Raw genomic sequence first — 27377 nt, 5'->3', positions numbered from 1 at the left:
TTTTTTATCTTTTGAATTTTTTAATATTTTTTCCTTTTTTTGTTCTTTTTTTGTTGTTGTTGTTTTTGTTTTTTTTACAATCAACACCTTAGCGGCAGTTTTCTCACATACATTTCACCATCACATTCTCCTCGAGCATCAACTTCAACAGCTATGTCCACGTCCCTTCAGCTACTTTCTAAAAATAATAATAAAAAGATACATAGCCAAGATGTGCAAATTTTCTATTTGTAGCTAAATTAAAAAAAAATAAAACAAAACAAACCAAACGGGGCATATTCTGGAATAAAAACTTCTTTCAAGTACTCCAATTTTCGTATCTATTAACTATGGCGTTTTTTCATGGTTAGACTGCTTTTGCAAATGTATAGGAAGGGGCCAAATAGACTGCCTGGTTTTGGGTTTGTTCTTGGAAGCGTGTCCTTTTTTTTTGCTTTAATAAGCTGGGTTAAAACTGCAACATCAAGGGTAGAACGATTTTCTTTTTCACAAGGGGCGATTGCATTAATTTACAAATCATACTGGCCTTACGAACATCCTCTGCAATAAATATTCTTTTTAGCCTTAACTATAAATTATATATTTTAGTGTTTAAAAACCTTCAGTTGTAAAAACATCTAGCGATAATCCTTAATACTATGTGTCCTATACGTGAACCTTTAAGGCCCCTAATTTATAAAGATGAGTTGGCACCAAAGGATTCTAAACTCCAAACTTTTCTATAGAAAAGGAAAGGAAGATATCCTGGCAATTTGTGAATGCAATTTTCTCTCACTGGAACACAACCTTCGGAAAAAAAAAGAATCACCTCTCCTCTAACACCATAGTTAAATGCACTTGCTTTGCAATTCCAAGTTTGCCAACAAGCACTTTATATATTTCCAAACCATTCCATTAAAAAAAACAAACAAACAAAAAAAAATTCCCACACAATAAAAGAATGTATTTCCTATATCTAATGGACTGAAAGTGCTTTGAATGGAATGGTTTTAGAATATTACAAACGAACAAAAAAAAAAGAAAAAAAAAAAAAAAAAAAGGCTGAACTGTGGATTGAACCTGACCATAATTAGGCTGAATATCTGTGGGGTCAGAACAGCATTTTTTACACAGGTAACTACAAAAATAGGAAGATTACAAAAATATAATATATTATGTCACTATTTCGGTTTCTCTTTATAATAGGGTCCTGTATGAGTAGTACATTGGCCTTTCCCAACCACGCTAAGCTGGAACCCTACAAATGCCTCAATGCACAGGCAATCCACAGGCACAAAAAAAAAGAAAAAAAAAAAAGAAAAAAAAAAAGATTAACATATAATAATGCTGCATACTAATATACACTAACTTATGGGTTACGTTAACCATTTATAAGGTGAAGAGGATAAAAAAAAAAACCTAAGGAAATAAAATAAACATTTACAGATGAATTATAAAGTGACTAAATGCATAAGCAAGCAAGATACAGAAAAGCCTAGAACTGCGTTAAAGCTATGCTTTTTAAAGAAAAAAGAATATTTCATTTACTATCTAAAAAAAAAAAAACACCCTCTTCTACTTTAAAAATGGTTGGTTGGTTTGTTTTATATGTAAGAAATCAAATCTAATACCTCCCCTGGAGACATTTCGTGTGTTAATGCCTATTTTTACAACATACAGACAAGAACACTTTAATATAAAAACTAGTTGATTATTATTGTATAAAATCCTCTATTTTTGTAGCACAAACCCCTGGGGGTAATGCAAATACTATTTTTTCTTTTTTTAAGACAGTTTTTGGGGTATTTTTTGTTTATTTGTTTGTTTGAAGTCACAGCTGGAAGGGAGACAGAGCAAGAAAAAAATATAACGAGACTGGTTTTCCCTTCTGGTATAAAAATGTCCTGGAGAAAAGGGTTTCTGGGGGGGAGATCCTGATGCCGATTCCTTCTCAGATGCCCTTTCTTTGTCTGCTTTTCTTGCCAAGCAAATCCATTTAGGAAGTCCTCTTTTAAATGTTCACGTCTCGCACATCAGTGGGTGTGCAGGAGAGGTCTGCTTCGTCCTCTACAGTCTTTGTTTCTGAAGATACGTTGTGCTGCTGTGCCTGGCGTAGACTGGACTCCAGGAGGGACTCGATCTGTTCTTGGCAGGCTCGTAAACAATCCTGCAGGAGGGTGCAATGGAAGGGGGGAGAGAGAGAGAGGGGGAGAGAGAGAGACCCAAGAGTCCTTTAGAAAGATCACAGGCTAAAATACCGGTTTCTTGACAAAGCAAGAGAAATGTTACCAGGTTATCTGGGAGAGCAGCAGGCTGGAAAGGAGGCTGGGAAGAGCAGGAGCACCCGACAGTGAAAGGACTGGCCGAGCAAGCCTGTTTTTTCTGCAGGTTGTACCTTGCACTGCTGCTTCTCTGCCTGCGCTGTTTACAGTTCTCTCCAAGCCCACTGCTCACGAGTGTGACTTCTGCTTTCAGCCCAGGCACCCTTCAGCAGCAGAGTCTGCCAGAAGCGATGCCCAGCAGCAGAGACTTTCTTCCCGAGGCTAAATTCCAGCGACAGAAATGCCACGGGCGTGTCGAGATTCCTAACCCTGAAAGCATCTCCAGAGATGGACTGGGCTGTCCGTGCCCCAAAGGGAGAGGTCTCTCAGAAGCACCACAAAGCCTCCCTGACCACGCACTGCACCGAGCCCATCCAAGCTTCCTGTGTGCTCCCACGCCCGCCTGGAGATCTCAGTCAGGGCCATTTTCCTCTCACTTCCAAAGTGTTTTCCCCAAGCTGGATGTGCACACACTCCTCCTGAGGGTTCAGCAGGCTGCACAGGCCTCGCTGGAAATTAAAAAACCATTAAGAGCTAAGAAAGATCCTGTCTGTGGTGGGGAAAGGCAACTTCCCCCAGGCATTGTGCCATACCATGAGGAGAGCTATCAGATTCCCAGCGTTCGGAATTGGAGAAGGCCTTTCAGCCCAACCTGCACAACTCCCTGCAGGCTGTGGATGCCCGTGCACCCACTGCAGTGACACAGGAACGGTGCCCTAAACAGGCCAACAATCCCACTGCGTTCTGCCAAAACTCATCCGGCGTGCTGTTTACCCTTATCTTTACAACAAACACGGCAAGCTTTTCCCCCCAGCATCTTTAACTCCGAGTATGAAGGACTTTGAAGTTTCCTTTCAGCATTGCCTTTTCTGATTTAACCTATGACATGTGTTAGCCCTTGCGGTGAACCCAGTCTTCCATGATAAATTGCCGTCAAAAGTGTTAGGATGTGCATGACTGAGAATGAATGTTGTTTTCCTGAGAGGGTGACCTGCCTGCTGTTTTCTTTATTTCCCAGTTTCAATTCTGCCTTCATTCAGAGGCTTCTTGTGTGATCTACCAGCTTTTCACTGATTCCACTACCACAAGAATCTCCTCTGCCACCAATAAGGGCACATGGCATTTGGGGTAAAATAAGATTAGAAACCCAAGCAAACAATTCTCTGCAAGTCCTTTCTGAGAGAGAGGGAGGTTAATCCTACCTCTAAGCAGATCAGACCATCAGTTACAGCTCACTGAAAACACATAACCTATGACCTTTCCTGGTTTAAAGCCTAGTGTAATATTTCCTCTTGACAGAGACACACAGCGTTTTAAATGACAAAAAGAAACGCCTCATATCCTAAAGTCATCATGCCTTTGGCTCCTGCATACCTCTGGCCTCCACAATAAGGTCTCTATGAAGTCCCAGCACCCAGCCCTCCTCCAGATATGATGGATCAATCCTGACTGTAAGGCTCCCCCTTGGATCACAGACACACTAAAGAGTCCCCACCAGCACCATTTAGGTGCTCCTGGCTTTACAAAGCCACTTCTGGGGATAATTCTCTTCTAGCACGTTCAGTGGGCCAAACTGAAAGCATTTTTATTTTTCAGAGCAAAATCGATCCTCTTGGGTTTTGTTTTGGGGGTTTTTCTCAGGTGGGAGTAGATTTTACGGTGAGTTTTGATGGAAACTTTGTGGGTTTTCTTTTTTTTTTATTCCTGACCATCTGCATATATCGTGTTTGAGCTCTGAAAACTAAAACCTTTCAAAAGAATTTCTATAAATACTTATTTTTCTCCCTCTGGAGTCCAGTTATGAATAATTACATAGGACTATGTAATTTAAAGGTACTTTTTGCCCACAGAATTTTTTTTCATTTAAAATTCTCAGAGTGCAGCATGCTGCAACTGTTTTTTTTAAAAGCAATCTTTACAATATATTATGAACAGACTGTCTTAAGCTACAGTTGAATGAAAACACTTTTTTTTTTACTCTTTAAGGCATTTTGTCCATGTCTTATTCACATGGCTATTAGATAAATAGTTTGCCTGTAGGAATGCATTGGAGCTAGCAAAAAACAACTGCAAAACATAAAATTCACTGTGAACAACCTCACCAAAGCTGTTTTCGTTCCCAGCACTTCCCAACGCTGAAAAGCAAATACAAAACTTGTGCATTACTCTGATAACTTCTCCCAACAACTTTTCTGCTTCACTACCCAAATTTTCAATGCCCACAGTTTGTTCAAGGTCATAAACCCTTCCTGGATTAATTAAGCTCCTCAGTGATGAAAAAAAAGAGAAAAAGAAAAAAAAAAAGACTTGCTAGCTTAACTGATGTGGTCAAATACCTTTAAGACACAGTGGACATGATCAGACTCCAGGGTCACACAGGAAAGGAAACAAACAACAACAAAAAAGGAACTGCTTGGAAATCCTTTGTTCCTGCCTGACCCGTTCTGGATAACAAGCACATGTTTGAAGGTGCCTCTGAGAAGGGGCAGGCAGGAGGCGAATTCCAGTGCACTAACAGACAGCATGGAGACCCAATCTAATCTAGTTCAGCAAATTTCTGGCCTGGAAATGAATGTCAGGTAAAATTCCATCTGTTTGGATGATGGGGTCAAGAATAGAATGATGGAAGACAGCCCAAGACTTCTAATTGTGATTATCTGACTTCTAATTACCCCTGATCAAAGGCAAAATGGGAAACTGGACTCCTACCAACATATAAACATGAACCATAAAGGAATTCCAATCAGGTGATATTCATTTTACTTTAGATTCTGCTCTCTTTGAGACTAAAGGTAAAAAAAGTGTAATTATGTAACCTGAAATCCAACAGACCTGTGCTCCAGCTAACAGATCATCAGGGGGAACACCAGCCCTGCTCTTAACATTCCAAGACTATCCAATATAAAACCTGCTCCCTGACAAGGGGAACCATCACTGCTTCCATACAAACCAGACAAATCCTAGTGAAATGGGATAGCAGGAATGGCATTTGATACCATGGGCTACACAGACAGGTATTTTGGGAAAGTCTCCCTGCAGGGGAATCATGCTCTCTATGAAACCAAGCAGATTCCTCTCCCAGAACAACCGCAGCGGAAGTTGCTGTTCCCTTCCTCCACTCCAAACACAACAATATACCTGTACATACACCGAACTTTGTGATGCTGATTTTCTGTAGCAATCCATACAAAATCCATACAAAATCCTTATTTCTACCTAACACGTGAATATATTTGGCACTGGAAGCTGGAGGGGAGTTACTCCCTTTTCAAGCTGTTAACCAAGCCCAGGTCAAACACACTGTGGCCTCGCAATGACTGAGGACAATTTAAATAAAATAATCCAAAAAATCCTCTTTTCTTGCTAAATGAACCTTGTTTTCTTGTTCAAGAGCTCTGTCATCAACTAAGTCAAGTCACATAAGGACAGGCCGTTGCTCTGCATGATGTGAAGAGAATCCACTTCAGTGCCCAGTATCAGGAATGGTTAAATCTTGCTTGAATCAAGATGCTTAAATCTTGCTTGAATCAAGATGCTGCCTGGACAGATAGCAAGCATTCTCCCTCAGTACCTGCTTCAAGCATCTCACCCTGGCCAGTGGCCAGCCACACACACTGGAATTATCTGCACTGTTCACAAACTGACTAAAAGCATCACACGTGCATACCAAGCTGAGCAGCCCAGTAGTTCAGCATCTCTTAGAGCAGCCAGCCTTTTGGGTCCTGAGAGCATTCAACACTTCCACACTGCACTACTTCAGCTGCAGTGATATAAGTGGCAAAAAGAGCCATGCTCAATACTGAGGCACTGTTCAGGTGATAACATAAAATAAGCTGAGATACTGCATTTTTCAGCAATTGTTTCACACAGTCTATCAGAAGTAAAATACTCATTTGAGGATAATTAATTACAATGAAATTTCTCAATCCCGTCAACAAAGCCCAAATGCACAAACCCAGTTTTGCAGTGGCTGGACTGGGACGGTTTTCTATGCATTTAAATTATTAACATGTAAAATAATTTAACAGCATCTCCAAGATTCTGCTCCTAACCACAGAGTTGTCTTTATTTGACTCATTGTCCAGCTCCTGGAGACCTCACAAGAACCTTTTTAAAGCATCTATTTATTGGTCTTCCACATTGTTACAAAACAAAGCTCAACTCTGCCCCAACTTCACACACCATTATGACATGGATCATTGACTTTAGGTCTTCCTTGTAGGCTCCCTTCCTGGCCCATTCACTCATGAAAGGTTTATTGCTCACTAGTTACTGATGTGCATCTCCTGGAAGCTGCAGGGCAAAATGAAGGGTCCTGTGAGGACCATCTACCTTGTCAGAAAGTCGTGGGACAAGCACTTGTTCCAAAAAGGAATTCAATACCAGCTACTGTGAAGGTCTAGCACGTAATAAACCAAATTAGATCATTAGAACTCTTTTAAGAAGAGCTTTTTCACACCGCTTGGCACAATAAAAGGCCTCAAGAATGGTCAAAGATAAGGTCAGAGCTACCACAAGGTCTCAGCAACTGTTTCCTGGTCTTATTCCCCAAGTTTTGTTTTACAGGGGCTCCTGGTTCAATCACCCCCAGCCAAACACAGCCTCTGCCACATCCTAGAGTCAGGGCAGGGCTTCCTCCTGTCCCAAACACCAGAGCTGGATGTGCCATTCCCAGATTATCAGTGGGCATCGCAACAGCCAAGCAAGCAGGCTGGGCACAAGAGAACACATGGAGAACCCCCAGTCTGAGGCTTGACCTTTCCCAAGATTTACTGTCAGATTAGCTCCCGTGCAGTAAGCAGGCATTCATTCTTAAAAAAACCCTTAATGCAGGAGATCAACCGAGAGAAAGAGTCACTTACCGGATCACATTTGATAACTTGTGATAGGAAATGTGTGAGGCATTGATAGGAGAGGAAAGTGTTAGTGTTCCCCAGATGCAGGCCTTGCACAGCTGCTACCACGCTGCCAGCTGCGATCATGGAGGGTGGGTTTGAAATAAATTTAATATCTGCATGAAGAAAGGAGAGAGAAAAAAAAAAAAAGGGAAAAAAAAAAAAAAAGACTGAAATGGATTGCTTTAGGAGAAGCCTGTCCATACACATACACTCTTTGTACCAGCATGGCTTTCAGCTGCCAACTGTTGCATCCAAAAAGGCAGTGAAAATGGTGAGCAGAAAGGTGCCTCCTGCTGTAAAACTCTCACAGGTCCAAACCTGCAAACACTTATCCACATGAGCAACTGCTCTGCAGAGAGTGGCCCTTCCTAGCACCGGGCCTGGGAGGCCATTCATCACTTGGAGGTACTTTTATCTTAAGCAGGGCCCCCATTTGTCCAGGTTTAAATACTTTGCTCCCGTGAATAATGCCAGGGGGGGTCAATGGCACTGCACATCTGAAAAAACCTGTTCACATCCTGCAGTGTTTTGCATGGTCAGATCCAAGGTGCACTCGAACAACGAGTCCCGGGCCCCTTTAAAGCAGAAACCTTTGCTCTGACACTCAAAGGAATATTGCTTTAATGAACAACAACATCAACAAAAAGAAAGAAAAGAGAAAGACTGCTTAACCCTGTCAGGAGGCAGATAATCCATATTTAAATTAAGGTTTCATCTTAAAAATGCTTTGTCTCAACCTAGTCTCTTGTCAGTGGCTGCCATCCATCCTGGCAACAGGGATTTAATGTAAATGTGGCATAACTAAGTGACGGGGGTCCCAAGAATTGGCGGACAATCAGTTACATTCTGATGTGACACCATGCTGACAAGAGGCTGGGCCCCCTTCCAGACTGCATTGCTGTAGGTCTCTCCACAAAGCCACTCCCAGGATCCCTTAAGGGGCTATCTCTGCCATTTAGCATGTTTTTCCTTTGGGTTTGTTTGGTTTGGTTTGAGTTTTTCTAGTTTTTTTTAATAATAATAATAGTCTACATTTTAATGATAAGACTCTTTTCCACTGGGCAGGAATGCATTTGATCTGTGGCAGCGAACACCTCGGAGGAGAATCAGGAACAAAGGAAGCAAGTGGCACAAGTCAAGGTCCAGTTTTGCGAGGGAGAAGGGGAAACACCGCAATGTACACCAGAACCTGAGATACATTCCTTCAGCCTTTATCAGAATACAACTTCCTCTGGCTTGGAAAAATATAAACCATCTGTCAAACCCCTGAATGAAATCAAAGGAGTGGACAGCTTAGAGGGCTCAGTGGAACTGTTTAAGTATTAAATCATGCATCTCCTTTATTATGATAAAATAACTTTTGTGTAAATGTTTTACCAGTGGAACTAAAGCCTTCAGGACTCCATGGAAGTCCTGGCTCTGAATCTGTTTATTCAGACACCTCTGACACTTCACTGCGGCCTTGACCAATACCCACCTCCAAAGGGGCACTTGGCCCAGCATCCTGCAAACCTCCAAAACTAAACTGATACACGAAATTCCAGCCAAGCTTTGAGGATGCACTGCCAGCGAAAAGGCAAGCCTGAGCTAAAGTCATCTCGTTTATGTTAAAATAAACACATCAAAATAAATTTGGTTTGCCCCCTTTTCCTAACCTGCCTGTTTCCAGGCAGATATAAACACACCCACCTTCCAGCATGCTGCTGTCATTCCCAAAAAAAAAGAAAAAAAAGCCCTGCCATTCCAAAGCCAGTCCTGAACTGAAATACTGACACAGAACTGCAGGTGGACTTGGGAAGCGGGGGATTCCCAGCAGGGCTCCCACCAGGATGGGGTTGCTCAGAGGGGTAGAGTGGCAGTGCCTTCCCGACACTGTTTACGATGCTCCACAAACGGGACGCGACCAAAACGCGTCCCTTTAATGAGCCCGTCCTGACAGGATCACGTTTGGCATTAATATTTGTGTTCTTCTTTTAAATGGAGCAGTAAACAAGAACATGAATTCATAGTCACACCCTCATTCTTTCCAAGGTGGAAAAGTGATAATGAAGTTTAAATGACCAGTTTGTGTCTGTCCCTATAACCACTCCAGACAAGCAGCATGGACTGCCTTTTTGTTGCAACTCAACAAGGAATTATTTGTGGCAGAGGCCACTAATTTCAGCATATTAATCAGGGGGCCCCTCTCGCCTGTAATTGGATGCCCCCAAGTGAAGAGTGTGGCATCATTGTCAGCCTCCATCGCCTCATCTTGCGCTATTGAGCACTCAGGAACAAGGGGGCTTCGGTGAGATGAATTAGACCTGACACAGCCACAATGGGGTAGGGGGCCCCATCAATTGAAGCACACATCCCCAGTAGCCTATCTGAGACTTCATCCAAAAAGAATAAACAACTTCAGCGTTGTTAAAAAGAGAGAGAGGGAGAGAGAGAGGAGGGGGAGGAGAGAGAAGAATGCCAGCCACCCTGAAGGGAGGACAAAGCAGGCATATAGGCGCTGCAGCGCTTTAAAAAAAATTCCTAACAAGGCGAGTCACCCCTTTTCCTTTTTAAATGGAGCAGCAATTCCATCCGTCTGGAGAGCTGGGGGCTATGAATGAAAATCTTTTCATTGAGGCAAATCAAAACTGTGAACATAAATCACTTGCTGCAAGATGCAACAGGTTCCAACTGGTCACATACCTTGAGACTTCCAATTTTATAAAGGCCTGAGAATGGGAGAATTGTAACGTGCACATTTCAAAGGGAGATCTTTCTTTCTCCTTTGGACAGGACCAAAGCAACAACAATAGTAACAGCAATAATAATAATAATAATAATAATAATAATAATAATAATAATAATAATAGTAGACAATAAAAAGGAGCCTGGTATGTTTTGATAACCAGAGGAACGCAATGAAATGCTGAAGCTCCAATATTTGTTGCTATTCATTGTTATGCTTGTATGGAGCTGCAGCTCTCCCTCAACACCGGTCTTAACTTGGGCCAAAAGAGGCCTGCTTCCTTTTGAGCTCTCCCTGCCTTGCTCTGCCATGCCAAAGTCCCATTCATTAAGCTCAATTATGTGTTAACTTCAAACAAGCCCTGGTAATTTTTTTTTCTTTTCTCTTTTTTTTTTTTTCTCTTTTTCTCTTTTTCTCCCAAACCTACCACAGCACAAAGGCATCCTTTGGTGAAAATGGATTTTTCAAAACCAAACCAAATCAAACAAATCCACTTCTACTTCTACTAACCAGACAACAGGAGAGGGAGCCTGGGAGGAATTCCCCTCAACTTCACCTTGCAGTGTAACCTTCTTTTTCTGGAGCAAACACATACACACTCATCTACAGACACTTCCACAGGCTTCACCTTGGTAAGCCAACTGGCCAAGGGCTTGTTTTCTAAGCAAGCATTATTCTGCAGTCTCTTCACAGGAGAACCTCCTTTACAGAAGAGGACACGGGCAGAGGAGAGACTGCACTTGCCCCTGAGGCCACTTAAGCGAGCTGTCAGTGTTTCCAGTGGACTTTGGATCAGGCCCCACAGCATCCAGGCAGCACAAGGCATTTGCAGTCCATCTAGGTTCGTTTTGGCAAGGGGAAATGCAGCACGACCCAGCAACAGCAAAGCAAAGTCCAGATGCTGCTTGAGCCACATGTGATCTTCACTAGCCAACAAAGAAGTCATGAGAAAAGCAAAAGGTAGAGAAACCCCTGACATCCAAAAATAACAATAAAAGCACAGAGCCTAGTGGCAGCCTTCCTGAGCGCTCCTTCCCCAGGCAATATTCCCAACTCCAGTAGGGAGCTGAAGAGGGCCCCAACTGGTGAGCTCAGCACTGTTTTTTTTAAAAGCTCAGTAAAACTCCCAGAACATGGTTCTCATTTACTGATCCATTCTCCAGCTGTGGTGTGTAGCAGTGTTAAATAAAGGCTCTGGATGTGCTTCCTAAAAGAAACATAACAACACCGACAGTAGATCAAAGTACTGGACTCTTAGCAAGTCTCCAACCTTTGAACTACTCTTGCTTTCATCCCTGTCATTGCCAACACAACAACCTAGGTTAAACATCCCCACATCCAAAGGGGAGCCCGGGTGGCCGTTCTTTTTTAGCTCCAAACTTAGCAAATCATGCCTCCAGAGTCGCAGCAGCCTCGTGTCTGGTAGAACCTGCCATGGAGGCGCACACACTGGACTTCCCCAAAATGTTGCTGCCGGTGGTTTGAAGGTTGTGGCGCTCCCAGCACCGAGCATTACTCCAGGCAGCCTCACCTATGAGCTGCCCCTCGTGCTGATTTTAGGCCCAAGATGAAGAGCAATGCCAGTGTTTACAAACTTCTCTTTTATGGCTTGGTCGTTCTACCTTTAGGCCTCGCAGCGGGGCTGGTTCTGTGAAATAAAACTTTTTTTTTCTTTTTTTGTTTTTTTTCCTTTTTTTTTTTTGTTCCTCCTGAGAGCCTGCCATCTTCCTTCAACCTTTTCACACCAAATCCAACCTCTGGCAAACAAGCTACGCGGCGCCAGCGGGTGCCACCGGCCGCGCACGTCGCGCCGAGGTTTCGGAGCGTGGACACCACGGCTCTCTGGCGTCTTTGGAGGCTGGCCCTGCTCACGGCTCCAGCACAGCACGTGGTCACGAGGGTGCAGATGGCAGCGGCTCGGTCCTGTGCCAGGAAAAGCCTCTGTGCCGCGTGGCCCTCCTCCAATCCACCGGCCACCGAGGAATGGGGGGGGGGGGGGGGGGGGGGGGGGAAGAGGCAACTTGAAGAGGGAAGGTTTAAAACCCCCACGCAGTGCCATTCACAGGGAAAATCTCCCTCTGCCTTTAAAAACTCGTCCTAAAGAATGAATCCACACAGGGAGGGATTCCCCGCACGGGCAGTAAGCCTTTTGCAGCCCCCACACAAACCCGGCGTGGGGAGGCGAGGAAATCTTGCCACGCTGAGCTACAGAGAGCGGGCTGGGGGGGGTTCCCTCTCCCTCCCTGACATCCACACAAAACTCCGACTCAGAAGCGAAACGTCTTCTGAAAAGAAAAAACTTACCTCTGGCAAAGTAATCCACCTTCTGCAAACAAGGGGCAATAATCGGGGCTTAAACTACCTCCCCGCAGCTCTGAGACCAACAGCTACGGGAAGCTTTACAAGCCAGGGGGTGGGCGCGTGTCGGGGAGCAACGCGCTTTGCGCAACGTGCAGGGCTCATACCTGTAGCGCACAGAGCCACAAAAGTCTGAGCATGTTTACGGATGATCTGCTTGGTGTCCTCTGCCAGAGGCATTTTAGTAAGGAAATGTTCAATGAAATCGTGGGGGGTCATTGCAGCCAGATTCCATTTCAGCTTATTCACCAGCAGCAGCTCCATTTGCTGCAAAGACAAGAGGGGCGGGGAGGGGGGAAGGAGAGAAGGGGAGGCGGGGGGCAGCGCGGTTAGAGCGGCTGGCACACGGCGCCGAACGGGCCCGGGGCGGCTGCGGGGGTCCCCCCGCGCCGGGGCACGGCCCGCCGGGGCCGCCAGGGGGAGCCCGCGGGCCGCCAGCGCCGCGCGGGGGGGTCCCGATCCCGCTCCCGCTCCCGATCCCGATCCCATCCCGGCCCCATCCCGGCCCGCCGCCGCATCCGCAGCCCCGCAGACGCGGCCGGCGCTTGCGGACGTGCAAGGTTACCGTTCTTATTTTTTTCTATATTTTTATAATTTTTTTTAATATTTGTTTCGATTTTTTTTTTATTATTATTCCTGAAGTGATTGAACGTGAAATTACCAGTAATTCGTCGGGTCTAATGGAGTTATCTGTATAAATGCACAGTTTTTCTGCGGTCAGAGGAATAGTTTCCTTCATTTTTGAAGCCACAAACATGCAGGTAGCTCCGAGCAATTGCAATCGGCTTTTCTTGAGGGGTTCAAACGACAAAAATCTGTCCAAATAATTCATAGCCAAGGGGAAAACTTCCTCTTCGCACTTCTGCTCCTCGCAAACCTGCAAGAAGGAGAGAGATCGTTGAAGAATAATTTAATTGAGGCGAAAGCCAGGCTTGTCCCGCTGCTCTCGCCCTCCCTCCTCCCTCACCCCCAGGCTTTGAAGGGCAAGGTTGAAGGAGACGAGGAGGAAACGCAGTTGGGGAAAATGGATAAATATGGGAAAAGCAGCGGCATCAAAGAAAATGAAAGTCACGAGTGACAAAGTGGGGGGAAATGTTGCGTTAGAAACCCGCAGGCGATTCATGGCAAAAGGGGAGGAGGGTAATCGAAGAAGAGGTCTGTGCCCAGTTTTCCAGCCCCTAAGAACAAATTTTTAAAAAGGGAAGAAGACGGAAAGCGGAGGAAAATGCTAGCCCCCGTGGTCGGTAACGGGGTGCAGAGCCGGGCTCGGCCCCGGATTTATTTATTTCGCTTTTATTTTTTCATCTAATTTGTCGTTGTGCTGCCGATTCCCCTCCGGTCGAGACACAAAGGTGGCGTCCAGCCTCATTTCCCCAGACGTCATCTTTTCAAAAAATATTTAAAAATATTTAAAAAATTATTCGAGCTCTCAAAAAAGGCTGAAAATGAAGCGGCGGGGGTCCTTTACCGAGCCCCGTGCCTCTGGTCCTGCTGGGGGGCTCCAGGAGGATCCCCCGAAGTGAAATCCACCGCCTCCCTCTCTCGCCCTGCAGCACAGCCGGGCGCGACATTTCCCAGAGCGAGGCAGGGCGCTGCGGTTTCAAAAATTAATTAAAAATACATCGCGGGCACCCAGGGCTTCCGAAAAGGCATGAAAATGTAGCCCAGCTCCTGGGGCTCCCTCTGGGAGCCCCCCCAGACGTGTCTCGCCAGGGACCAGGCCCTTTCCAACTGGTTTTTCCCAGGCGACCTTGCCGCTCGCTGCCGCAGCACAAGCGTGCCTTTGAGGGGTGACCGCAGCTCCAGCCTCTCTTCGCGCTGAACAAAGAAACTTTCACCCTGCAACTCCCCCCAGAAAGGCCGGAGCCCCTCCGGCCGGTCCCCCTGCCCGCAGCCCCAGCGGGGTCCCCCGGCCCCCGACCTTCCTCCCCCGGCCCCTTCCCCCGCTCCCCCCCGCCACACACACACCCTTGGCTTTGCTCCCCGGGACTTTCTTCGTTTTTCTCCCGATTAATAAACACTTTTGCTTCGCAAATAAAAGAACAAAGATGGCGCATAATACTGGCACGGGCAGCCGCTTGCATACGTGTACAAGGATATTAATTTAAAATAAAATCCCCAGAAAACACGAGCTGGCAGGGGCTGGCGGCGGCCCCGCGCGGCCGCGGCTTCGGCGGCCGGGCCGGAGCCGCTCCCCGCCGGGCCGGGGGAGCCTCCGGCCGGCTCTGCCCCGGCTCTGCCCCGGCTCCCCCGGCCCGGCACCGCCTCGCCCCGACGGCCGGAAAAGGTGCCGGGCACCCCCCGACCCCCGGGGGCACCGGGCGGGGGGGGTGGGGGGGTGGGGGTCTCGCCGGCCGCCCCTCGGCGCCGGGAGCCGGCTGCGGCAGCGGGGACACGGAGCGGCGACGGCGGCCACCGCCACCCCGGGCCGCTTCCCCTCGTTCCACGCGGGCGTCTCCGAGGGCAGGCAACGTGTGCCGCGCCGGGGAGGCGATCCCGGGGGAAAGGGAGGGGGGGCAGGAGATGGGGCAGCGGCTCCCCGGATTAATTCGTTTCGGTGCCGGAGCTTGCAAGGAAAAAAGTCCCCGAGCGATACAAACCTCCAGCATCCAAGTGGCAACTATTTTCCTCATATATGGCAAGATTTCTTTCTGCACGCACTTGAAGTAGGAGACGGAGGGCGAGCAGGTCTCCTCCGCCTTGAGCATTGTCTGCAGCACCCTGTCATTGAGGAGGTTGGCATCCAGGTAGGCTCGTCGGATGGTCTCCACCTCGCAGCACAGCAGCTGATGTTCCATGTCTGCCTTCGTCGCCTCGAGTCAGTTCTCTGCAGCAGGACTGAGTCAGTCGCTCGCTCGCTCGCTCCCTCTCTCTTCCCCTTCCAGGAGTCCCTTGGATGCTGCTTCTGCTACTGCCGCTACAGCCCTCTGGAGGCTGAAAAACTTTCTAACTTCCAACAAAACTCTCCTGGTGTAGTCTCTGTGACGTTACTGTTGTTAAGCAGAGATCAAAGCACGAGAGAGAATGAGAAGGAGAGAGAGAGCCAAAAGCAAGGGGCAGAGCCCTAAAGCCATCCCATAGCCTTCAAGTCCTTCCCCTTTGCTTAGCTTATAGAGAGCAGGGTTTTAATGCAAATGAGACAAGGGCTCGCTTTCTTCAAGGGCAAGGGAGAAGTGGGGGAAACCCAAATTGTCTCTTCAGTGGATCATGCATAATTTTAAAAATGGAGCAAGTTCTGCACTGGGAGCCAAATGATGAATGGGGCTAAGGCCACACACAGACACCAGGGAGAGAAATGCAAGGAGACTTCGTATTATTTTACGGGGGCGCCAGGGAGGGGAGGGGAGCAGCGCCAGTGCCTCGCTGTTTGCTATCAATATTATTATTATTATTATTATTATTATTATTATTATTATTATTATTATTATTATTATTATTATTATTAGTGCTGCCACTGGCACGAAGCTGCCACGCCGTCCTTTAAAAAGACGCACTCCCAACCTGAACGCCTACTCTTTGTAGCTGATCCCAAGGGAAAACCTTTCTCCTGTTTCCTCACTCCTGTTTTTTCCCCAGCCAGGATGGTTTTGCTGCACACCAAATTTTTTAAACAATCGGGGTGTCCACAGCTCTGCCAAGATGGTTCTGTTTTGTTTTTTTTTTTTAAGGTGTTTCCTTTCGCTTTAAAGGTTTCACCTTCCCAGAGGGGCACGGAGGTGGCAGGGGACAGGCGAGAACTTCCCCCGAGGCGCAGCCGGTGGCAGCGCACACCGTGGAAGGCCATGCTCGGCACCCCACCCCCGCTGCTCACCGGCACCCAGGGAAAAGATCCCCGCGGAGCAGCGAAATGGAGGCCAGGGCTCCCTCCAGCACCTATGGGGAGACGAGCTGCAGGGCTGGGAGGGAGGTGCTGGAGCCTGCAGGGGCCTCATCTGCGTCTCCAGGGCATTCTGTCCACGCGTGATGGGGCCCCGCTGTAAACAGCTCCCGCTCCCCGGCCGAGCCCCCCGTACCTGAGGACGCTGTGCTTCGTGCTGTTCCTGGTAAAAAAGGGCATCTCTGAAAGCCTCGCTTTCCCAGGGGCTGACAGCACAGCCTGAGGCCCGCTGGGGAAAGCCAGAGGTGAGGCTGATGCATGGGAGAAGTGACTTGTCCTGCCCCAAAGTGGCGCAGGGAGAAGCGGGAAGGCCGTGAATTGGGGCGCAGGGATTAAGCTCAGCCTCGGTGCTTTAGCATCACCCGGGTGTTGAATTCCTGCCAGGGGTACAGCACTGACGGCAGGAACCCCAGCTGGTGGCAGGGGCTGCTGGCCATGGAGGACACAGCATCTCTCCTCTGTGACCCGCAGGGAGAGCAGTGCCAAAGATCACAGGGCACGTTGCTGCACAGTTGCGTGTTTATGTAATCTCTTTGCATGGACTGTCTGCCCATCTTTTCTCATTTACTCGTTTGCTTGACCATTTGTCTCCATTTTGTCTCCGTCTGTCAGGAGCAGGAGGAGGAGGAGGATGTTGGAGGCCCTGCGCTCTCAGTTCCCCTTGCACGCCACAGCCCATGGGGCGACTCCGGAGGGTCCCTCAGCGAGGAAGCTGTCCCCTGTCCCTCTCTGCCTGTCTATCGTGCTTCACGCACGGGACGAACACTTCTGTTCCCACAACTTCAGTTGGCCGGGAAGGTTTTAATATTAAATGAAGAAGCACGCACGACCCCGCGCTCTTGGGTGGGAACTGGACGTGCCTCCCATGCACATCCAGGGGGATGTGGATTTGTTTAATTAGGAACCCTGCACCCCCAGCACCTTTCTGGTTTGGGGAAAGCAGGGCGAGCCCTTGGGGCAGCCGGTTGCATTCCCCAGGATCGCGCCAGCTCTTCCCCCCCCCACCCCCAAGAACATTTCCTCCAGCCACGCTGCCCGGGCGCACGGCTCCCTCTCCGTGCAGCACCCGCGCCTCGGCATCCTCCCGGTGGCTGCCGGTCGGAGCGGGCCCTCCGAGGAGCCTTTCCCCGCTCGGAGCACGCGGCCGCCGCTCCATTCATAAAAGCAGCGCGGCGGGGCGCGGGGCTGCGCGGCGGGCGGGCGGTGCCGGCGGCGGGCGGGGCTGGCGCGGGGCCCGGGGAGCCCCCGCGGGGCGGCGCGGCCGCAGGAAGCGGCGGCGCGGGAGCCAATGGAGGCGCGGGGCTGTTACCGGGCGGGACGGGCAGATCTCGGCCGAGGCTCGCCCGGTCCCGCCGACACAAAGGGGACGGGCCGGGCAGGCAGCGCCAGAGCCGCCGCCGGGCCGCCCCCGCTCGCCCCGGTGGCAGCACCGGGGCGGTCCCCGAGCCGCCGGCACCGCCCCGCTGCTGCCTGCCCGAGGTGCCGTGCCCGCTCCGGAGCCCCGGGGCGCGCTCCGGAGCCGCCCATCTTGGATGCGGGATGCGCGATGCGGGATGCGCGATGCGGGATGCGGGATGCGGGATGCGGCCGCTTCCGCCGCTCTCGCCCCCGGGGGCTTCCGACGGCGCTTCCTTCCTGCCCGCTCTCCCTCCCTCCCTCCCTCCTTCCCTGGCGGCCTCGCTCGCTGCCCGCCCGGCGCTCCCCTCCCCGCGGCGCTGGGGCCGCCGCCACTTTCTCATGATGTCATCCCGCCCCCGCCGCTGCGCGCCGCCGCGCCGCGCGGCCCCGCCGCGGGAGCGCGCATTCCTGGCGTGCCGCCGCCGCCGTGATGTCGCGAAGGGCGACGCGGAAAGAGAACACCTCCCCCCCCCCAAAAAGAACCCCACTCCTGCTCCGGACTCCTCTGGAGAAAGAGAAGGAGCTGCTGGAGAGGGTCCGGCAGATGATGCCGGGTCTGGAGCAGCTCTCCCAGAGGAGAGGCTGAGGGAGCTGGGGTTAGTCCGGGGAAGACTGCGAGGGCATCTCATCAATGACCATAAAAACCTCCAAGGGGTGCCAGAGGAAGGTGCCAGCCTCTTCCGTGGGTGCCCAGCAACAGGATGAGGAGCAATGGCCCTAAACACAAAACACGAGAAGTGTCACCTCCAGGGGAGGAAGAACTTCCTCACACCGAGGGTGGCAGAGCTCTGGAACAGCTGCCCAAGGAGGGCACGGGTCTCCCTCTCTGGAGACATCCCAAACCCACCTGGAGGTGTTCGGTGTCACCTGCGGTGCCCAAAACCCCAGGGCAGCCGTGGGGGGCCCATGAAATGAGGAATTTGATGGACCAAAGCTCACAGAGGTTTTCTGTAGGGGAACCATCACCAAGCTGGCGAGAGGCAGGAGTCTGGGTGGGAGGGAAGGTAGGGATGGCTGGCGGGTCCCGAGGTGAGGAGCTGCCACTGGTGGGACTAAAAAAGCAGGGACAGACCCAGAGCTAATGGAATTCAGCCCAAATTTATCCTGGGGGTAAGAAAATGCAAAAGGGCTAAGGGCAGGGGGAGAAAAGAAGCAGGGGGCAAGGTTTTGTTTCTTTCTTCATCGAGGAAAAGCCTCCTGTTAGGCCATGCCAGAAGTGAGCCAGTGGAGGGAGAGGCGCCAGAGGAAGCCTGGCAGACAGTAACAAGGTGAATAAACAATGTATTTAAGCACCAGCATCCTTAAAGTGAAAGTGTTTTAGTGAAGAACATTTTGATTTCCGTACCCAGCAGCTACAGTTTCTGTTTTGCTCAGCTGACAGTACGTTTTGGTAATATATCGGTGTGAAAATGGCCGGCACAGACACTGGGGTTTGGTATGGATATGTGAGGTAGGAAAAAGCACATCTTGACCATACAGAGCATTTACATTTGATTTACAATGTAAAGAAACATTTTCTGTATTCCCCGAAGTGGCACTCGCTCTTTGTCATCCCAAAGGCACATAAATAAATACCATTGGAAATTCGTTGTTGAATTGCTTATTTAGAAGGTTTTGGAGCACAGTGTTATTATTTTTCTTTTAAAAATAACAACAATCAAACAAAAAGAAACAGCAACAAAACCGCAGGGAGATGTTTTGTAGCGATTTCAGGTGTAATTCCCCATAAATGACAGTAAATCAGTATGGATCACATCCACTGCAGAAATGCTCTCTCAGAAAGGATGGTCTCTCATCCTTTCTGTTGAGTTAAAGGGAGGTGCTGCTGTTGGGAAGACCCTCTGTGGTCGCTGCGAGATGGTTGCGTGCCTCAGACCATTCTGAGATCCTCATCCACTCTGCTCCTTGGCTGCAAAGTGGATTGGCACCTCTCTGTAGAGCAAGCATGCATTCTCTGAGCCTTTGGTGAAAATCATTTGGCTGAGGACCAAGTCTAAAACACTGGATTATGGTTTTGACCTGAAGTATAGATGACAAAATGATGAATTTGCAAAACTCAGGCGTTTTTCAGAGCACATGAATTCAATGGGGGTAATACCACCAGCTTCAAAGGGAGCAGGATTGAACCCTTAATGTACAGCACTAAAGACTGCAATCAAATAAACTCACTTTGCCTGGGCTTTCTACCACCTTTAACCCTGTGTGTGTGTGTGTGTGTGCACTTTTTTGAGTGTGCCAAAGGAGTGGACTCGGGGTGCTGCCATCTCAAATCTGTAGCCCCCATGCTAGACTGGGGAAAATATGAATAATGGTGCAGGGTGACAGGACGTGGGGAATCTGGTCCACTTGTTTCCAGAAATCAGTAAAGGAAGTGAAGAATTGAGAACCTTGGGGAATGAGGTTACAGTCTTAGTGAAGCCTTCAGAAATATTTATACTTAATTTGAGCTCTTTGTGGCAACTGGTATTTTCCTATTTACTTGAAGTGCACTCCGATTTGGTTAAAATGAGTATGGAATAGCATATTTTTGGGGAAACACATAATCCTAGAATCACATCTTTGTATCCTATTTATTTTATATTCTTTTTGCTGTGTCTGGAACACTACACAGTGTCAAAGATGCTGCTTTGTCCCCTCTGGTTGTTCTTACCCTGAGTCACTCTGCATTTAGTTACAGAAGAGGATGCAAGGTATGATAATAAGCCCCTATTTAACTCAAGTGAAATTCTTTTGTTGGCTAATTTTCATTTGTGTTTGCTCAGATTTGCAGCCTTGGACTGTGAATACTTCTCTTTTCAGAGAAGAAAAATTAAGAAGGAGAATTGTCTTTCTGATTGTGCATCCCATTTCAGAGGGATTAAATAAAAAAAAATATAATAAAAATAAAATATGAATTTCAGTTTTGATCAACAACTACATCAACCCAAAACACACACAGAGGTCTTCTCCAGCTACAAGCTGGTGGTGTCATGGTGTGAGTGCTGACCCCAGCACGCCTTGAAATGAACAGGTAATGCCCCAGAATATTGAGCTGGGCAAAAGGAGGGTCTGGAAAAGGGGAGTGGCTGCATTTCTGCTTGAAATGCTCGATAAAGCTATGGCCCCACTTCATCTCTTTAAAGTCTGTGGAGCATATTCCCTTCACAACCAAAGTATTTCATCAAATCCCAGCTTTGCTTTTGAGTTCAGGCTGGAGAAGGAAACTGGTTAAAAAAGCTGAACCCCCCCCCCCCTCCCCCAGCAGAATATTGGTATAAAAGCAGGAAATTTTTCTCAAGAAATTACCAAGAACATTTTTTCCTACTTCTGCAGTAATCAAATGATGTAGCACAATGATCTGCACTGGTGGAAGTGAGGCTAAATTGTGAATGTTTTAGAAGCTAATTCAGGAAAAGACTGAAACATGTGCCTCAATTTGAATAAGTAAGTACACTGGAATTTACATGTGCCTAAAAATTAAATATATGTTTAAATACATTGCTAAACTGGAGCCTAAGGGTATGGTTTAAAGTTAAGTCTAAACTAGTCTAGACAGTAGCTGTTGCTGAAAGTGATTATTCTTCTCCTGGTTGACTCCTCTGAAATGCCCATCCTGGAGTAAAACCAATGCAGCTTGTTGACAAGAACAGCTACTTCCTCAACAACTTTGAAAAGCATCCATTTCTCATAAAAATGAAAGTAAAAGTCTCAGTCAATGCTAAAATCCACGGATGGGATGGAGTCAGCTTTTGTGCTAACATGCAGCCCCTGTTTGATTTCACAAGCTCCAGCCTGTTGGAGACAGAACAGAGGGGAGCAGTTCTCACGCCGACTGGGATGCTTTTATTTCCTGTGCTCCTGGGCTCTTCCATCCTGCCAGGGATATCCAGGGGGAAGGGAACAGCAGAGAAAAATGTGTTAGTGAAACCAAGCTGGCTGCAAAGCAAGTGAGAGGAAACGGGGTGCTCTGGGATGCTCACCCCTTTCAGTGGGATGCAGGAGGTGCTGGAGTTTTGGGATGCTCACCCCTCTCAGCAGGATGCAGGAGATACTGGAGTTTTGGGATGCTCACCCCTCTCAGCGGGATGCAGGAGGTGCTGGAGTTTTGGGATGCTTACCCCTCTTAGTGGGATGCAGGAGGTGCTGGAGTTCTGGGATGCTCACCCCTCTCAGTGGGATGCAGGAGGTGCTGGAGTTTTGGGATGCTCACCCCTCTCAGTGGGATGCAGGAGGTGCTGGAGCTTTGGGATGCTCACCCCTCTCGGTGGGATGCAGGAGGTGCTGGAGCTTTGGGATGCTCACCCCTCTCGGTGGGATGCAGGAGGTGCTGGAGTTTTGGGATGCTCACCCCTCTCAGTGGGATGCAGGAGGTGCTGGAGTTTGGGGATGCTCACCCCTCTTGGTGGGATGCAGGAGGTGCTGGAGTTTTGGGATGCTCACCCCTCTCAGTGGGATGCAGGATGTGGTGGAGTTCTGGGATGCTCACCCCTCTCAGCGGGATGCAGGAGGTGCTGGAGTTTGGGATGCTCACCCCTCTCAGCAGGATGCAGGAGGTGCTGGAGTTTGGGATGCTCACCCCTCTCAGCAGGATGCAGGAGGTGCTGGAGTTTTGGGATGCTCACCCCTCTCAGCGGGATGCAGGAGGTGCTGGAGTTTTGGGATGCTCACCCCTCTTGGTGGAATGCAGGACGTGCTGGAGTTTTGGGATGCTCACCCCTCTTGGTGGGATGCAGGACGTGGTGGAGTTTTGGGATGCTCACCCCCTCAGCGGGATGCAGGAGGTGCTGGAGTTTTGGGATGCTCACCCCTGTCTCCTGAAATTCCTGACTGCAATTTTTCCGGAATAAAAGCGCAGAGGTTGGAGGGTGTTGACCTGACACAAGGGCACGTGGCCTCTTGGAAAGGCTGAGGCTTGCTGGACACAGCCCAGGAGGCCGTGGGCTGGGGCAGACGATGCTCACGGAGCTGTCTGTATTCTAAAGGTGTCTCAGTCTCTCACTGCAGACATTGATGGGCAGCAGAGGTCTGAGAAGCCCTGGTATCCTTCAGGTAAGTTTTCAGTGGAAGGACTTGGGGGGCCTGTGGACTTCCATCATGGACCATTTGTGCTGCTGCTCAGCACTTGGCTGCCCGCCTGTGAGGGCTTTGTGATAAGACCCTGAGCAAAGATCTAGCAGGTTTTTAATCAAATGTTTCCATTGGCTTTAATATGTTGTACCCATCAGATTAGAGTCACTCAGCAGAACTCCAGCCTTCCACACAGTGTCTCATTTATCCTTGTTTCCTGCCGTGTGCCCAGCTCTGCTCTGCTGATGTTGGTTCTGGTTGTGCAGTCCTGTTGTAGGGTTTTTTTTTTTTTTGGGTGGGGGAGTGGTGCAATTAGCCTGGTGGAAGCAACTAGGCCAAGGAACATCAAGCAGTAAAATAAAGTCTTGATGACATATTTGAACTCTTGGAGACCATGGGTTATCTGATCTGCAAGGTCACTGCTATTCTCTGGGAAAGTTTTAAAGAATCTGCTCCTGTTTCAAGCTTAAAGGGCCCTTCTTGCATTGTAAGATGCAGTTGGTGAGTGTTTTAGACTATTTAGTACCTGTGGTTTTATTTCCTTTTCTTTTAACTGCTCATCAAAAGCAAACAGCATAGAATTAGTTTTAATACAGAAGGAAAAAGTGACTCCAGTAAGGTTCCTTCTGCTACCAGAACTGAATGAAATGCAGAAAGGAAAATAACAATAATATGAAAATGAGAAACCTACAAAGAACTTAAAAAATTCCTTTTAATCATTTCAGCTGTCATCAGCAGCAGAAATAAGGAATTATATTTCAGACATGACTTATACCAGGCATGCTTTAAAAAGAAAAAGGCAAATTGATAGTGCCTGAAGAGTCTGTGCCTGGGAATAAAAAAAGTGCAGAATTAGCCCCTGGAAGCCAAGTGCCTTTTCTACCATTCAGTCTGTAGAAGAAATGATGGCCCTTGATCTTTAGCAGCTCTAACAGATGGACTTGGGGAAGCAGGGGGAAAATAACATCAGTGACAGTTTTGTGTTTCTGTATTTCTGAAAAGTCAAAATGTTAGAAGCTATTCTATTACAAAGATTCATTATGGGTATGATTGGCTTAACAGTGTTCTCCTGTAATACAGATCATAAAGTCCCGTCAGAACGGAATCAAATGCTAAAAATGTTGCATAATAACTTTCACAGACCATTAAGCTTTAAGGCTACAGCGTGGGAGTTTGTTACAAAGAGACCCTCTTACAGCAGCAGATACTTTAAGTGAGAGGTATTTCCCACCCCGGGCTTTATTTGCTGCCAAGTCTGATTTCTGGCTGTGTTTATGTTCCTGCACGGGGGCTGGCTTAGCTTGGCAGTGGGGTTGCTGCAGTGGCACAGGGAGAGCTGTAGGAAGGGATTGGGCAGGCTGTTATTTTCCTTTCATGGGAAGCTGAATATGTAAACTGCTGGCCATTTTATCCTTGCTGGCTGTGGCAAAGTATCCCCCCTCCGTTTCCCTCCTGTCATAGTAACAGTGTTATTCAGCAGAATGAGGTTCCCCGTGTCTTTCATGCCACTCTCTGTGCTTTTGGGAGCAAGGATAATGCACTCCCTTGCCTCAGGGATTATGAATTCAGTGTCCTTAAGGAACATGCAGTTAATCTACAAAGCAATGCACTACTTGTGCCATAAAAATCCCTTATCACCCGGTAGGAATATGGATTCAGATCCATTTGTTTGGCTCTCTGCAGGTATTGGAGTTTAAAGAAGGGATTCTATTACCTTGCCATTGTCTCCTTGGGCTGGTTTTACCCTGGTATAATTCCATGGAGCTGCTTCTGACTCAGGTGGGAAATGATTCAGTGCATGGACTTGATGAAGCTACAGTGATAGCAAAGTGTGAGCTGGAGTCTCTGGTGGGGAAAATCTTTCATTTTGCATTGATAAAAAAATTGTGATTAATCACTGCCTTGATTAAATTACCCTTTAATTGAGCTTGTCACTGCTGAAGAGTGGTGACTTTGCTATCTCCTGGTGGTGGCTCTGCTGGTGTGACTTTATAGAACCATAGGATCCTTTAGGCTGGAAAAATCATCAAGCCCAACTGTTAGAAAAGGTCTTGCAGTGATTTCTCCTTACCGTAAGACTTCTCAGGAATTTAAGTCATATTACTCCCTGCTGATGCTTCCACAGTTGGAACAACCTCAGTGGAAAGCAAAAATGTAGGTGAAAAAAAATGTGTTGGTTTGGAATCTTGGGATTTTCTTCCACAGAAAACTCCTGAGTCTAAGCACGCATCTACAGCCCAGGCAGACGATCCCAGCAGTTTATGGTAAACTTCCTCCCACAGGATCCCACTGCCCCTCACACACCCACCAAAAACCCCACCTCAGACTGCGTGGATCAGGATGGTTTCATCCTGAGCCAGTTCCATCTCTGGGGAGACGTGTCCCAGGAGGATCAAGAATGACAAAGGGGCAATTTTAGTTCTGAATGTAGGAAGCAAAGGAAAGATGGGTGTTGTGCTCCAGGAGGGCTCCTCACAGAACTGCAGGGAGCCTCAGCTGCTTTTGTGCCGAGGAGGATTTGGTGGCTGGGCTCAGTTAGGAATGGCCGTGGGACAGGGTGATGGAAAGGGAACAAGCCCCCTCAGGACTGGGTGCCATCACAGTGCCTCAACCCGCCTAAAAATCCAAACTTTACCCACTCTCACAAGTCATTCACTGCCTAGAGGGACAATCAGTCCCAAACCAGGATAGACCTTTGATGGTATCAGCCTGAAGATAAGGAGGAGACCTGCCAAGACAGATGTTAGTTTCACTGTGTCTTGCAGGCAGCCCCTGGGACGTCCACCCTTTTGCAAGCCACCAAGCCACCCTGGGGAAAAGTCACTGCTAGGATTCACCCACTGGAAAGCACAGGCAGGAGCTGGAGAAGGGCAGGGATCAGGCCCCAGCATTTTGTGGGGCTGTTTCAGACGGTGCTGCCAGTGGAGCTGGCTGGAAATGTGGTCAGGAGCAGGTCTCTTCTGCTCCAGTGCATCTTCTTAGCAGGAAAGCCAGATTCTCAGCTCAGGCTGGATCTCCTTTCACGTTTTTCTGACAGAACAGTGTTTAGAAACCCTCTCTGCCGCCTTTGCTCCCAAGCTGGGGGAGCCCAACCAGCCCAGGGCCCTGGCTCCATTCACGGTGCAGTTATCTCATATGTCTGGCTCAGCTGATCAGGAGAAAGATGCAATTACACCCAGGTATGCAATTTTGGACTACTTTAAGTGATGTCACGCAATAATAGTAACGATAATGATGATAACATCTTATGCCATATGTGAGAAAAATTAGCTATTGTCTCGGAAGGTAGCTGACAAGCAGCACAATGCAGTGTTACGTACTCAAGAGGGAGAATACAAGTTACTTCACTCCTTTTCATCCCAGCCTAGGGCTTAAAGCCGGGAGACAGAATCATCTGCATGAGAAATGTGGCATGAAGCATCAGGCTGGGCTGATAGGAGCTGCAGGCTCCCGCACAGCCCACACCACGATAGCACTATCAGATGGAAAGGGCTTATACACAACGTGTAGCCTTGCAGCCTCAGCTGAGTATCTCTGCAATGGTTTCCCACATCACTTAACAGCTTGTTTAACCTATCATGATTAACCAGCAGGCTCTACAAGAATTTCCCACAATCAGTAAAAATGCAGCAGAAGGCCTGAAGGACCAGAGCAGAGGGCAAACACAAGGATGGCCAGTGAGTGCGTGCTCACGCGTCTCCTGAAAAGTACCCACAGCCATCTGGGTTCCAAAGTGCTGTAAATTCATTGCTAATATCTTAGTTTCAATCCTTTCCACATATATTTCAGTTGGGTTTGGGAAAGGCAGCAGAAATCTTGATCATTGAAGTCCTATTACATGTAGAGCAGAGCTTTGCAAAGCCACAGTTTTTTCTCAGGCTGCACAAATAATCAGTTATCTCTCTGTGATTCTCAGAAAAAGACTTGATCACGAAGTGATTGCAGCGAGGTCTTTTACTTGAGTCTGAAAAGGCTTCTATAAAGTGTGACAGATAATGCCTTATCTGGTGTGCCAACTTACTTTACATTAGGATCACCTGGAAAAAGACAGCATGTTGGTTTTGTGATGCTTTTCACCTCCAGTTTGCCATACACCTTTGCCTATTTACTCCTTTGCAAAGTTTGGCCATTGGTAATGGATATGCCAACCATGCCAGCAAGAAAGTTTCCCTCTCTGTTCTTAAAACCACTGGTTTCTTCTCATTCTAATTGCAAACCGCTTTCTTTATCATGAAAATGTTAAATTTCCATAAATAGCCATCCTGAAGTCTAAGTGAATGCTGAACAAAACTAAAAAACAAACTGAGAGGAAGTACAATGTGCAGAAATAACCCGAATGCATAGCTTGTATTCTTTCCAGAGGTGCTGAGCACACCTGTAAGCTGCTTGCATTGATAAAGTTCAGCGGTGGAGGTGCAGAAGCATCCTACAAGGCCTCTTTAAAACAGCTCCTGTCAAGCCTGCTTTCTTAGATCAAAGTCCAAAGCTTCACTTTATCAAGCCACAAAACTTAAGTCACAGAGATGCAGGAAGGAAGGGCTGGCAGATGAAGGTGACAGATAGTAGAAGAGCTTCTTAGATGAGAATTCTAGTTGCTTAAATGCTGTTCAGCTTAAATATTGCCTTTCCATAACTTAACTCCTGGAAACCCAAAAATACTATTCCACCCAGAGAGCTGGCGCAGGGCACGTCAGCAGTGGTGTAATATTGACAGACAAATACAGCAATTGTATTCACAAATGTTCTCCTTACAGAGCAAAGAGCGCTGTGGCAGC

The 27377-nt window shown here is 48.1% G+C and overlaps 1 protein-coding gene across 1 annotated transcript; it reads right to left on the bottom strand.

Annotated features, from left to right (window-relative positions):
* Positions 1–1791: 1791 nt before the first annotated feature.
* CCND1 (cyclin D1) lies at positions 1792–15341 on the bottom strand. The gene is made up of 5 exons (XM_038138859.1): positions 14882–15341; positions 12943–13158; positions 12389–12548; positions 7163–7311; positions 1792–2146 (listed from the first exon to the last, which is right to left on the bottom strand). The coding sequence occupies exons 1-5, from the start codon at positions 15077–15079 to the stop codon at positions 1991–1993; spliced, it is 879 nt and encodes a 292-aa protein (XP_037994787.1). The 5' UTR covers positions 15080–15341; the 3' UTR covers positions 1792–1990.
* Between the last annotated feature and the right edge of the window lie 12036 nt (positions 15342–27377).

Source organism: Motacilla alba, chromosome 5 (genome assembly GCF_015832195.1).
Source record: "Motacilla alba alba isolate MOTALB_02 chromosome 5, Motacilla_alba_V1.0_pri, whole genome shotgun sequence".
In the NCBI taxonomy this organism is placed as follows: domain Eukaryota; kingdom Metazoa; phylum Chordata; class Aves; order Passeriformes; family Motacillidae; genus Motacilla; species Motacilla alba.
Note: the sequence above shows the minus strand (reverse complement) of the source record. Positions and strands in the feature narration are given on the sequence as shown.